Source organism: Melospiza melodia, chromosome 2, assembly GCF_035770615.1.
Source record: "Melospiza melodia melodia isolate bMelMel2 chromosome 2, bMelMel2.pri, whole genome shotgun sequence".
Lineage (NCBI taxonomy): Eukaryota > Metazoa > Chordata > Aves > Passeriformes > Passerellidae > Melospiza > Melospiza melodia.
The window spans coordinates 91,010,874-91,024,802 of record NC_086195.1 but is presented as its reverse complement, the minus strand read 5'-3'; the positions used below and the strand labels follow the sequence as shown (position 1 = coordinate 91,024,802).

Sequence of the window (13,929 nt, the reverse complement as noted above, 5' to 3'; positions counted from 1 at the left end):
CATTTATGCTGGAATAACTCTTCTGGTACCAGGAGGGAATAACTTCCTGCTCAGCTCTGCGCTATGCTGCCTCACCTTGAATCCTGTGCGCAGTTCTGGGTGCTGCAGTGTAAGAAAGACATTGAGCAGTTGGAGAGCGGCCCAAGGAGGCAATGATGGTGAAGGGTCCTGCAGGGAAGCTGTATGAGGAGCGGCTGAGCTTCCTTGGTCTGTTTAGCTCGGAGGAGACCGAGGGGAGCCCTCATCGCAGTTACAGCTTCCTCATGAGGGAAAAAGGAGGGGCAGACACTGATCTCTTTTCTCTCATGACCATTCTGGAGGAACAGCCTGAAATTTCTCAAGGGAGGTTTGGGCTGGATATCAGGAATAGGTAATTCACCCAGAGGGTGATTGGGCACTGGAACAGCTCCCCAGGGGAGGGGCACAGCAGAGCCTGACAGAGCTCAAGAAGCATTTGGACAATGCTCTCAGGCACGTGGTGTGACACTTGAGCACGTCCTGTACAGGACCGGGAGCTTGATGCGATGATCCTTAAGGGGTGCCTTCGAACCCAGGGTATCCTGTGACACTGGAACTTCCTGCGGCCACCACGGATTCCCGCTCCTTGCCATGATCCCGCCAGGGCGGGGACTCGAACCCGCGGCCCTGCCTCAGCGAGGGCCCGCCCCGCCGTGCAGTGCGAGCGGAGGAGGTTTGTCCCTCGCGGGCCGCCGTGTGCCGGTGCGCTCCGCTGCCGCGCTCGCCGCCTCTCGTCTCGTCCGCCGCCCGGCCCGGCCCGGCCGCTGCCCCGCCATGAGCGACAAGGGCGAGCTGGACCTCACCGGCGCCAAGCAGAACACGGGCATGTGGCTGGTGAAGGTGAGGAGCCGCCGCCGCGGCCCCGGGCCCGGCCCAGCGCGGCCTGTGGCAGCCGGGTGCCTCCGTGCGTCCCCGCCCCGCCGTGCCCGGGGTGGGCGCCGTGAGACCGGGGTTGCCCGCGTCGGGCTCGCCCTGTGGCCCGGCACAGCCGCTGTGCCTGTTCCCCTCCTCGGGGACTGCGCGGGGCCGGGCCCGGATGGCCACTGAGTGAAGGAGACACCGCAGGGAAAGTTGGGCTGCTGGGGAGCTACACAGAATCAGAATGTCGAGGGCTTGGAATGAACCTTAAGGATCATTCAGTCCCAGCTCCCCCTGCGGTGGGCAGGGACATCTCCCACTGGACCGGTTTGCTCAAGGGCTTTTCCAGCCTGGCTTTGAACATTTCCAGGGATGGGGCACCCACAGCTTCTCTGGGCAACTTGTGCCAGTGTCTCACCATTCTGGCATCTCTTCCTTGTCCTTGCTAGTGGTTTGTGATGAGCAACAAACATGGCCGTGTAGCTTTTATTTCCTGAAAACTTTGAGCGCTGGAAAAAGTTTTGAGTGTGCCCAGATTCACGTCCTGATAAAAAACTGTCCGCATCCAACAAGGAAAGTAAACACCAGTGTCTTGTCATTACAGCTCTCTTTAGTGCTGGTGAAATACAGCTCTGGTGGAGGGGCTGTGAAAAGGTACTGAGGGTGTCAAATCAGACCTGTTTGGTGCAGGACCACGCTCCAGTCTGGTGCCACCATTAACAGGCTGGCCCTGCGCTGTTCCCTGGAGTCAGTGTCTTTGCTGTCAAGACATTTGGCTGCCAATACCAGGGATTGTTTCAGAAAGAGGAACTTGAAGCTGATGGGGGAGCGTGTGCCCTGCCTGCTTTGAGTCCCCTCTGGGCATGCTCCTCTTTTCCTAGACCTATGTTTATTCTCTTTTGGGAGAAGCAGTTCCTTCCTCCCATTCTTCCTTTAGGGACAGGTTCAGACATCAACTTCAAAGACCCTGTGGGGACAGGGTGGTACCCAGATACTCGTCCTGGGCGGTGAGGGGGGTGTAACACTATGATACTTCAGCTACCAAAACTTCTTGCTGTGGCCCTTAAAAATGGTTGGGGATTTCAGACTTGCTTTGCTGTGCAGAATTTTTGGTGGGCAGGTTGCTTCATCTGGTTCCTCCTCTGTACTGACACCTGAGTGTGTGGTGTCACAAAGCCACAACAAGCACTGTGCAAGTGCTCTAATTGTGGTTGCTTTTCCTGGGCCCTGTCAGTGACTGCTGGCAGCAGAAAGCTGCAGAACTAGACCATGACATGCTGAGTGACGGGATGACAAAATGGCAGATGAAATTAAGGGTTGAAAGATCTAATCTGGTGTGCACACAGAAAAACAATCCTAATTATAGGTATGCGGCAGTTGGGTTTCTGCTGGTTGTTGTCATTCAGGAGGAGTGGTTTTCTTTTTTCTGTACAATGAGATAACTCTGTAAGAACGTGTCAAATGAGCAGAGTCAACATTGGACATGATTACAAAAGACACAGAAAACAAAGGAGAAAATATTATTGTACCATGATGTTGCCTCTGTCTGGAATGCTCTGTGTAGCCATGGTGTCATCCCCCCTGCTATGGAAAGTGTACAGTGCACCTGGAAACAGAACAGAGGAGAGCACCAGGTCTGCTCCTGGCAACAAGGAATGAAGGCTGTGGAGGGAACTCCTAAAGGCTTTGTTACCTTTTAGGCTGGCAATAGGATTGATTTGGAAGTCTTGTAGAGCTCTGAAGCAATGAGTAATGTTACGGGTGGATAAGGAAGAAGTGAATAGGTAAAGATGAACAAGAAAGAATCAGTTCAAACACTAGAATTAGAGGTGTGTCAGATTAATTCATTGGTGGGGCTCAGCATGAGCCAAGGAGGTACTGTTTTGCACAATGTGTAGTTAAACTTTAGAACTTCTTGCAGTTAGAAATTCTGAATTTCAAAACTTTGCAGAAGTTCAGACACAGTTAGTCAAACTCAGGCAAGAAAATTGAATTGAGAGATTAAAAAGTAATATGCTGCCAAACCTCATGTCTGCTAAAACACCCTAGAAATTAGAAGAGCATGCTGGGGAAATAATTTTTTTTCGTATGTTCCTTCTGAAGGAGCTGCTATTGGCTGCATTTGGAGACAGGACACTGAACTTGCTTGTCCTTTAGTCTGATACAGTTTGGTGTTTCCTGAAGCAAGGAATTTTCAGGCACATTTGTGCTTACAGTTGGTGCCGCTCTGTTTAATGAGAAAACAGGACTGAAAGGAAAGCTGGAGTATTACTCTTCCAAGTAAATGTTGATGTAGTCCTTCATGCATGTGTTCCGAACTTATGTCTGTCTGCTTGTATTGTAATGATAGTAAAGAATATTGAAAAGATGCTAACAGTGATAGACCATAACATGGGGTAGGCAGGATTTTATACTTTGATTTCCTTTGGACTTGAGCTTGGAAACAACCACATCTGTTAACAGGACTTCCAACTCAGTGGCAAGACAGTGCATGGTACCTGTACTTTTTTTCTTCACTAGCTAGGACAACGAGGATGAATTTATCCTTCCTTTGGGGGAGAGAGCATTCAGCTCTGATGGAATAAAACACCTGGCTTATTTGATGTCCTTTTAGCATCCACTGTGCTAGCACAGGAAGTATTCCAGAGAGACTACTTAACAGGCAATAAAAAAATGTAGTGGTGAGTATTTTAGAAGCATAAGCAGTAAAAGGAGGTACCATAAAGAGAGTGAATTACTTTAGTACAAATCCAGAAAAGCACTAGGTTTTTATTTCTGTGTTTTCAGTGAAAGCTAAGGTAGAGAAATAGTAAGACCATTTGGTTATGTACTTGTGGTGAAGCTCATTTAGTGTTAGCAATTAGAATGTTAATTTTCTTGTTCCCTGAGTATGTTGGTCAGATTTTAAAATTTAATCTGCTGCATTGTTCTATAGCTAGAAAGAGGATATCTTTATTTAATTCTTCTTTGTATTTTCAAAGAAAAATTTAAACATAGACTCTGATATCAGCCTTGGTTTCTGTTGTATGCACTGTGTATGTATTGCTATATAGAGAAAGAGCTAATTTAGTTTTTTGCAGAAAAGTGGAAGTAGTTTGTTACAGAGAGGGGCTGCTTGAATTTTCCCTTCTGAAGGGGGGTAGGAAGCTGTGCCCAGGCTGAAGAGATGAGTGGAGCAGGGGCCCTCGTGTCCCACACTGCCTGTAGAGTGCCTTGTGTGTGCTGCAGCCTGGGCAGTGCTGTGATGTGAGTAGCAAGAGGAGAGCAGCAGTGGGGAGAGGGCTTGGAGTGATGCTCCTTTGTATGTCACATTTGTTCTAGTGATCAAACTGTCATTTTTTTCTTTTTTGGAGAGAAGAGTGTTCTTACCTACAAACCCCAGAATAAAGACCACTTGTCCTGAAAGGCTGCGTTCAGTTGCCTTTCATTGGGCAGGCACTCTGTCCACAGGTCACTCTTTCTGTGCCTATGCAGTTCTCAAACTCCTCCTGTGGGATCTGTGAAAATTCTGCCTTGTAAAAACAGGTTGCTCTTGATTTCTGTGTATTCTTTCAAGGATTGTTAAGATTTTGAAACCTGACTCTTTACCATAATTATTATGTTAAAGTTAAAAGAAAGGTGCAAAATAAGATGTCTGTGGCATTTAAGGCTTTAGTCTTTCTTGATTGTTTACGTCATTAGCATGTGGGTGTGTGAGTAGCACCTGGTTTTAGCTGAAGTACCTATGGATAGCTGGAAGTAATCCTTTGATCACAGCCCTGCATAACCCTTTGTCTTTCTCTGCGAGGCCTTTGACTGCAGGTAGGCCAGCAGAAAGATGATTAAATGCACTCTTTGATACTTTCCTATGCAGTATGATTGATCTGCAACCTCTTAATCTGACTTAATTCCCAGTCTGAATGTATTATATAGCAAGTCAATGATTTTAACACCATAAGAGCCCTTCACTCCTTGTCCACTCATACTGAATGTGCATCTACCCAATTATCTGGCAGTATAAATAGAGATTAGGTGCAAGCATGTAATAATACTTCTGTTGAGTAGCTGAAGCATGTCACAGCATTTATCTTGAGTTTAGAAAGAAAACAGTATCTGATCTGGCATGGAATCTGTTGTAGAAAGTTACCACTTTGAAAACTGGAAATATATATATCAATAGATTGTGCCAATTCATGGCTTTCTGTTGTGCTTTTGTGGTGTTTTTGACCAAAGTTGTCTGAACTTCATGGGAACCTGGACTACCATTTAGTTTGTCTGAGCAGTTGGAGGCATCTGGATTTTGTAGTTTTTCTATAGGTACTTCATGGGGTGCTGTGAGTCTAAAGTAAAAGTACTAACTAAGCACCAGTTCCAAGAGGTGGAGTTCTTGAAGAACTGATAAGTGCAAAGGTAGTGTTAACTTAATTTGAGCTTCAGGAAGTTAGGAGGTTGTTCTTTGTCAGTAAGTTATTGGAACAGGCTCTTTTTCTCCTCAGCTTTGTTTAGTTTTACTCTGTGCAAGACAAAAATTAGGCTTCCAAGTGCTTCTTTGCTGCTTGAAACAGAAAATGCCGCAGGCATATCTTAGTGTATTTCTCTTCACTACTGGCTGTGCCTCACGCTGTTTTTCCACATGGGCACAGATGTTTCCAGTAGCTGTGGACTGTGTGAGCCAGGACAAACTTTGCTGTGCCAGTAAAGAACATGGCTCTAAAGTTTTGAGGAGTGTGCTGCCTGAGGCCTTTATTGTACATTTTGAGCCCAGGTCACTTGATGCTGCAGATACCACAGCCTTTGCAGCTGAAGGAATTGGTGTATAAGTGAGGTAACAGCACTGCAGCAGCTTTTAATTCTCCATTTATGCAGGTCTTGTTTCTGTCCCTGGACTAATCATGACTTTGTGCAGCTGTTCTGGAAAATGGCTTGGGGTGCTGCTCTGGTTGTTCCACCTGCTAAACACAAAATCATCCCAACTAAAACACAGAAGTCACGCACTCCTCCTAGCTAGATCAGTCTGCTCTTTCCACATACTGGCCAGCTGCACAGAGACTTTGCCCAGTGCAGTGAAGAGCTGGGAATGAGTGATGGGAGGCAGATTTGCCTAGTGTGGTGCTGCTGTTGGAGGAGTGGCAGTAGGCTGTGGTCTTGAGGTTTGAGGTTCCCTGACTCTAAGCCTTCCCTTCACTCCAGAAATTGCCTAACTTCTCATCACTGTGATTGGTTGGTTGATTTTTTTTTTTCCCAGAGAGATGATCATTTCTAATGAATATTTAAAAGTACAATTTTATCTGATAAAATATTGACACTCCTTAGTTTAAGAATTTGATGCTGATCTTTTTCTGCCTTTTATGATTGGATAGTAGCATTTGAGATTGAAGTTACTAAGATTTTTCTCTCATTTGAGACTCTACATTGGTGGGTTTTTTTGTGCTACATTATTCTCTTTTCTCTCTCTAACTGCATATATACACATATGTGTATTTATGTATATGTGTACATGTATATCTGTATAACAGCTCACGAAGTGGGGTTGCATGAGCTTCATAAAGTTCAACAAGGCCAAGCACAAGGTCCTGCATTTGAGTTGGGGTAACCCCCAGTATCAGTGGATAGTATCAGAGGAAAGACTGAGAGCAGCTCTGAGGACAAGGACTTGGGCGTGCTGGTGGGTGGGAGGCTGGATGTGACCTGGCAATGTGCACTTGCAGCCCAGAAGGGCAGTTCTGTCCAGGGCTGCAGCAAAAGCAGTGTGGGCAGAATGTCAAGGGAGGGGATTCTGTCCTTCTGCTCTGCTTTGCTCTGCTCTGTTGAGATCCCCCTGGATTGCTGTGTCCTGCTCTGGGGCCCCTAGCATAAGAAGGATGTGGACATGCTGTAGCAGGTGTGAAGGAGACCACAAAGATGATCAGAGAGCTGGAGCACCTCTTCTGTGAAGACAGATGGAGAGAGCTGGGTCTGCTCAGCCTGGAGAGGAAAAGGCTCCAGGGAGACCTTACAGGTGCTTTCCAGTGCCTCAAGGGGGCTGGTGAGAAAGATGGGAACAGACATTTTAGTAGGGCCTGTAGCAGTTGGACAAGGAGGAATGGTTTTAAGTGAAAGGAAATTTAGACTAGATGTAAGGAAGGAATGTTTTATAATGAAAGTGGTGAGGCACTGGCACAGGTTGCCCAGACAAGTTGTGGATGTGGCATCCCTGGAAGCATTCAAGGTCAGATTGGATAGAATTCTGAGCAAACTGATCTAATTGCAGATGTCCTTGCTCATTGCAGGGGGTTTGGACTAGATGTCTGTTAAGGCCCCTGCCAATCAAAACCCTCTATGGCTCTCTATTGTCTACTATATTCAGCTCATACTTTATTCTGAAGTGGTCAAGGTAAAAGCATTTAAAGTATTTACCCATACACAGTTTATATGGTATTTTAAAATCTGCTCTTCTTGAATTCTGTTGTCTTCTCTTAGGTCCCCAAATACTTGTCTCAACAGTGGAGTAAAGCCTCAGGAAGAGGTGAAGTGGGAAAACTAAGGATTGTCAAGTAAGCCTTTACATTTACTGGTTGCATTTCTTAGAAGTTACCTATGTAAAATAAGAATATGTTGCGCCTGTTCTAAGACATAATCCTCTTTCTTGCCAACAGTGTGCATATTTCTCTGATACATGATCAGTGTTTGCTTGTGTAGTGATTAGGAATATAAATTGTACAAAATTATACTGGGGAGTCACTCTGTCGCGTTACAGGAGGTTTGATTTCCTAGGCTTAAGGAAACCTAATTGCAGAATTTGGTTTTATTTACATGCGTTATTTTGCTGCTTCTGTTTTCACATGCTGACTTTTCCCACTTATTCTTGGGCATCAGCCTAACAAAAAATTGAATAGCCCTGAAGATAAATAAAAAAACTAGAATTTGAATTAACTTTTTTTTATCAGGAAAGCTAAACTTGAGGAATTAGGCTATGGAAGCATTAAATATTTTTAATATTTATAGAATTAGTTATTATAACAAATATTTATGTATTTATTAAATATTAAATATTTTCTTTTTCAGAAATCAAGGAAGAACGGAAGTAAGTAATTGCTAAAGTTTATGTTTTGAATTCTAAAAAGTGTTTAAAATGTGCTGGTTTCTAATGTCACATATTTTTTGTTATACCTCTAGCGAGGCATTGTACCACAGAATCAGGAGGAGAGAATTCTGTTAGTAGCTCTGCCCATAGATGCCTGTGGGACTTGCATCAGGTCTCTCTGTTCCCTCACTTTGTTTACCTTCTCTTCAGACACTTTGAAATGTGTTAGTACAAAAGGCTGAGGAGGATGCACAGGAAAAGCATGTGGTGCTGGTGTGAAGCATCCCTCTTCAAGCTTCCTTAGCTTCTCTATTGAGTGTACAATGTGAACATGGCAAAGGAGCTGTGTTTAAACCTCTTCTGGGCTGTATGCAATTCAGGAGTCCCAGGCTAGTAACACTTGCTGTGGTACTTCAGCACTTTTTCTGGAACTCAGCTGGCTGTGCAAAACATTTTTCAGCACTCATACTGAGCAATGGCTGAAAACCTGTTATGCCATATATTTTAACAAGTAAAATTAAGTTGTTCTCTGACTTCAGGAGGAGGTAATTTACAACTTTTTGAAAGCTGAGTAAATTTCGTTTAGACCATGAAAGCTTTGAATTCTGTATTTTGACAAGAGATCAGTGTGGAAGGACTCTTATATTACTCTTTATTTTTGAAATAGGAATATGCTATACGACTTGTGTTTTCTCTCTTTTTGTTTCCCCATAACTTGGGAAACAGTGTAATTGAGTCTGTTTGGTAACACTGTGGCAATTGTGACTGTTAGGTGTCATTTACTTTGAATGAAGAGCTTGCAAGCATCAGTGATATTGGAGGAAAGCCTGCTTCAGTCAGTGCACCAAGGGAACATCCATTTCTTCTGCAAAGTGTGGGAGGACAGACCTTAACAGTGTTCACAGAAACTTCAGTAGGTAAGTTAGAATTAAAGTTGTTATGACTTTTCCAGTATGTCTGCTTTCAATAATTCAGTGCTGTAAAAGATAGAAGACTCGTAAGTCAGATTTTGGTGTTTTCTGCGTAGATAACGCTGTTGTAATTTTTTTGTGTCTGTCTGTTTACTTGTGTGATTGAGCAGCTGATTTAAGTTCTCTGGGGTTATCATGTACATTTCATCTCTGAGTCTGCTGGAGAGAGCAGGGGGAATGTGGAATGCACTGCAGAGTGCAGTACATTGTGTACATTCTCCTTTAGGATTTTGACTGAAAAAGCATGGTTTTGTGTTCCCACGTATTTTTTGTATGATCTAGTATTTGGTTTTTTTCTCCTTAAATTGGTCTCTGCTGTGAGTACAATTCTGTAAGAATGCTGATTTTTCCTCTGTTCATTTTTTAAAATTTAATCAGTTAAATATTGTGCATTTCTCAGCAACTAGAAAGGGTTATTTGAGGACTGTGGATTTACTGAGTAGAAGTTATTATTTTAACTGGGAGCAAAGGGTGGTTAGTTACATGAGAAATGATTGGGATGAAGCACTGACTAAGCATAGACCCTGTCAAAATTGTTTTTGTTTGAGATTAGCAAGCATAACATACAGTCAATGAGTTTTCCTGAAACTAATTTAAATGCAAAATGGCTAAAATATTTTGCTGTTCTGTTTAAGTTGGTACAGTGACAGCACAGTCAAAAATATACTTTACTGTGCTTTTCTTGCTTGAATTTCTTTGCTTTGAAAAATGAACATGACACAAATATTCCAAATTCCAGTCAGATTCCTTACAGGCATCATATTTCTGAGGTTACACTCATGTGCTTAAATGTGTAGGCATGTTTTGAGCTCCATGTCCATTTTCAACAAATTTCAAAGTGAACTATGGCTGGTGGGAAAACAGGTGTCTGAAGGGTGGACTGTACAGATGTCCCAACTGAAGGAAAGGCTGCTGCTGTATTGGATGCCAGAAAGTCCCCATGGAAAAACCCACTGTACTGACCATGAAAACACAGTCAGTAAGAATTTACATATCTTTGCACATCAGTCAGTCCAGAGTAAGGCAATAATAACAAATTGAAATTAATTCATTCCTAGGTTCACAGATCAGTATGAGTCTTCATATTATAATTAGCATATTTTTTCTGAAAAGCATGTTGTCCTTTTTCTTTTTTTAATCTGCACCATGTAACACAAGCAATATATCAGTTTCAGCCATGGGCCAAAGATTAAGCTGGTATGGAACTGCAGATGTCATCTAGAAGGGTGCAATTGAAGAATTAGGCAAATGAAATATGGATAAAAAATGCTTCATGCACTACTGCTCTCAGTCAATACCCTTATTGAGGACTGACTCAAATCAACCAGAGCAAATGGCGTAAAGCAGTTGGGTTTGTTTTGGACAGGGTGGGGTTTTTGTTTGATTGTGGGTTTGTGATTTTTTCCCCCCCTCCAACATTTTTTTAAACACATTGAATATCCTAAGATCTATTTTCTATGTAGTCCTTTAACACTGAGATCCTTATGTTGGAGTGACTGTCTTTTTGATAGCTTTTCTGAAATATGCTGTGATCTTGGAAGATGCTGTAGGCAGTTTATATATTCTGGATAATTCAGCACTTCACATTGACTCATCAGGTCATTTAGAGCAAGCAAAAAAGGTCAAATTCGACAAGTAATTTAATATTTTCTGCATGATGTAATTTCTAGTCTTCTGAATGGATTTTCTGTAGGTTTTATTTTGCTTTGTCTTAACTGAACTATGCTTCTCCTACTTGTAGTGTTAGGAGAAATCCTTTAGTTCTTTCATTGTAAATGTCTGAATCTCTTGTGGTCCTGTATTTCTTAATGGGCAGTAGACTCTTCTAAGGTGCAATTTATTGTGTCCAAAATGTGGATCTGAGCTAAAAGGAAGCTTGATAAAGTGCCTTCCATCCCAGATACTGTTAAAAATCTGGCCTGTGCTGGCTTTCACATGTGCTACGTCTTCTGCTTGGATTAGCTCTGGGATTTCTCCCATTTATTTTCTTTTCCTTTTTCTGTGATTTGAAATTGTCCTGGTGAATAATACTGAGTACTCTGATGGTGGTAGTTGCAAAGTCCCTTTGCAAGGCTGTTGCACATGTGAGCATTGCATTGTCTCCTTGCTGGGCAGATCGCTGAGGCCTGTGGTGGCGTTCCTGAGCATGAGTGTAGCAGAGCTGGTGGGAAGCATGGCTTCTGTCATATCTGCAGAGGGATCCAAAGCTCACTTGTCTCTTGCTGTCTAGGTCTTGCTGTCTAGGCTGGTTTTGGTGTTATTTCTGCATTAAATATGAACTACATTCTGTTCCATAAACATCACCATATGTACATCAACTGTTGCTATGCTACAATGCTATTTGTGCTTCCAGTCGTTTTATCTCATCTTTGTCATCAGCTGTCATAGCTGTGGTTTTTTGGTGGGTGAGAAGCAGAAGATTTTGCATATATTTTAATGTGTCTTGTTGAACAAAATGAATTCTTCATATGTGCATATAGCTAGAAACTATCTAGGGGCAATTCATGGCTCTGATACATAGGGTATATTTGGTTAAAATTGTTTTCTGAGCTTCCTGCTGGCAGACATCCTAACATAAGATAATACTGTAATTTAACAGTTTCTTTCCTCATTGAAGGAATGGGAAGACACTTTTGTTAAACATTTAACTGCAGACTTTTCTGATTATGATTATACATTGCTTTCCTTACTACTTTAATTGCCCATTGCTTAATTTTTTCTGCCCACACGTAGTTTAGGTTTGCTGGATCTTCATGGAAATAAAATTGCAGCTTTGCTAGAGATAATGATAAAAGTTTCTTATTGAACTGGTTTTTGGAAAAATGTGCTACTAATTTGAGTTGTGAAAACACAGACCTTGGCAGGCAATTGCATCCCAGTCTGTAAAGGACTGATGGGTGGAGGAGAAGATTTTACACTGTAGACACAGATAAAGTGTAAGATATTTCTGTAAAGTTGGATAAGGTGATTCATTTTATTTAAATTTTGAATATATCTTCACAACTCCCCCTCCATAAGTGAATAGCCGTAATGTCTATTTTTGCATCTTTAAATTCTTTCATGCTCTTTCCATCTTACTGAAAGTAAAAAGTGTTCAGAGAATTCCATTGACAGTACACATATCAGAGCTTTGCTTCTGAGCAGCATTCATGCATGGATTGTCTCACTGCTTCATGCTTCACAGAACATTGCTGGCTTTTAATCCTTTGTTTCTCTTCAGTTTCCTGGGCCTTCTCTCCTTCAAAAATTCAATTAGTGACACTCAATTATTTTTTGTGTTCTTGTTCAATAATTCATGTAACGCTGCCTATGTACCCAAGAACAGCTCCTTTATTCCCTTATTCCTTGAAAATGTTGGGGTTTTCTCCTTTACACAGCTTCTCATATATGAAAGGACCTTTTCTGAGTTCGTACATGAATCACACCTACCATATAACATACAATGTGCAATTGTGTTCCAGCAAAAATGAATATTCAGAGGTTTTTATTCTGTATTTTGTATATATATATATATATATTTAAATATCAGCTATGTTCAGCCATTAAAGAAATGTGAAGGGAACAAACCCTAATAAAAACCTTTCATTAAAGCAGTTTCTTCTTTAATTGCACTTAATTATTCTCAGTAAAATACAGTGTGCTCAGAATCTTGATGCCTTGTAATACTGTTTCCAGTTCTGTTAGGTAAGTGTCTGAATTCTGAAATTCCTCATCAGACTGCTATTTAGGAAATAAACACCCTCGCTGTTCTGCCATCTTAGTGCAGCCTGATGAGTTTTGACATTCACCTGTCTACATTAACAGTACTTTCCAATTATTTCTGTTCAGGCTGTCACTTCACCACATAGTCCAGTCTCCAGAAGATTTTGGGATCTAACTTAATGCTTCTTTGTTCTGTTTTGTACTTCAGTCTTTTCTGAGTAATAGAAGCAATAGCAGCCTTTCAAAACTATGGCATTTTGCACATTTCCAAATATTTTTGAGAACCATAAAGATGAAAACCTTGATCAGAAAAGGAGAATTTGAGGCTCAAGCTAGTTTAATTACAGATATCACTTTGATGGCTCAAAAATTTGTGTGTAATATTGAGATATACAGTCCATTTAGAAAACAATTGCAGTTGCTTGCATCATACCCATTTCTCCATCTCAAAAAAATGGAAATGATATTTATTTAATTACTTATGCTTGTTTGAGGGTTAAAAAAGTACTGTAAAGCAGATTCAGCTGGCTGGCAGGGATAAGCTAATTTTATTTTCATTTCTGTTATTAAAACTATAGACTGTTAATTCCTGTACAAATTTAACCAATTGAGGATATAACACACAAAATACAAGGTGTGTTAGAATGGGCTCCGTGTGATGGGAAGAGTCTTTTTGCAAACTTCCTTGATTTAAAATACCTTTTGTTTCCAGTCTCACTGATGTATATGTAAAAAACCGACACCCTACCACCACCCCCTGCCACAATGACAGCAAAAAGCCCACTAACACCAAAAAGCCCCAACTAACCAGCCCAAATCTGTTCATGTTTATCAACTCCTGCATGTTGTAGAGGAGTCTGAGCAGCTGTGGTCTGCATTAATTAAGTATATTCAGTAGATGTAGTACAACTGCCTTTACCTTCTTCATTATATTAATGCTGAGAAGATTTTTAAAGCAGAGCTTGTGACCTAATCATAACAAAACTGAGTTGTCTAATGATGAGGAAGAAAAATGACACTTTCTTACTTGAATTTTGTCTGTTTTTTTTGTCCCTGCGGTTGAGGGCAGATACAAACACACACACTTCCCTGTAGATATGAAGTACCTTTATTGCCCTTTGAATCAGAGATGCTCTTAGCAATGTTCAAGTGTGATGTATTTGGCAATAGTTTCGGTGAGGTAACTCAGGTCTTCCATTGAAACTGAGTTGGAATTAAACAGCTTTAAGCCAGTTCCATCTTGCTTCTCACTTCAGACAGGTGTTTGTATCTTTGTATGTTTGTACGTTCTTCATTTCATCCTCTCTGCTTCTTGTGTGTGTACTGAATGTTTCCTTC

The 13,929-nt window shown here is 41.8% G+C and overlaps 1 protein-coding gene across 1 annotated transcript in view; it reads left to right on the top strand.

The window, feature by feature from the left end:
* The first annotated feature begins 728 nt into the window (after nucleotides 1-728).
* The window catches only part of GTF2F2 (general transcription factor IIF subunit 2), a 78,043-nt gene continuing 64,842 nt past the window's right edge, over nucleotides 729-13,929 (top strand). The window contains exons 1-4 of the mRNA XM_063149331.1: nucleotides 729-858; nucleotides 7,315-7,388; nucleotides 7,900-7,918; nucleotides 8,691-8,835. Coding sequence (XP_063005401.1) covers nucleotides 793-858; nucleotides 7,315-7,388; nucleotides 7,900-7,918; nucleotides 8,691-8,835 — 304 coding nt within the window. The 5' untranslated portion in view covers nucleotides 729-792. The remainder of the gene's footprint in view (nucleotides 859-7,314; nucleotides 7,389-7,899; nucleotides 7,919-8,690; nucleotides 8,836-13,929) is intronic.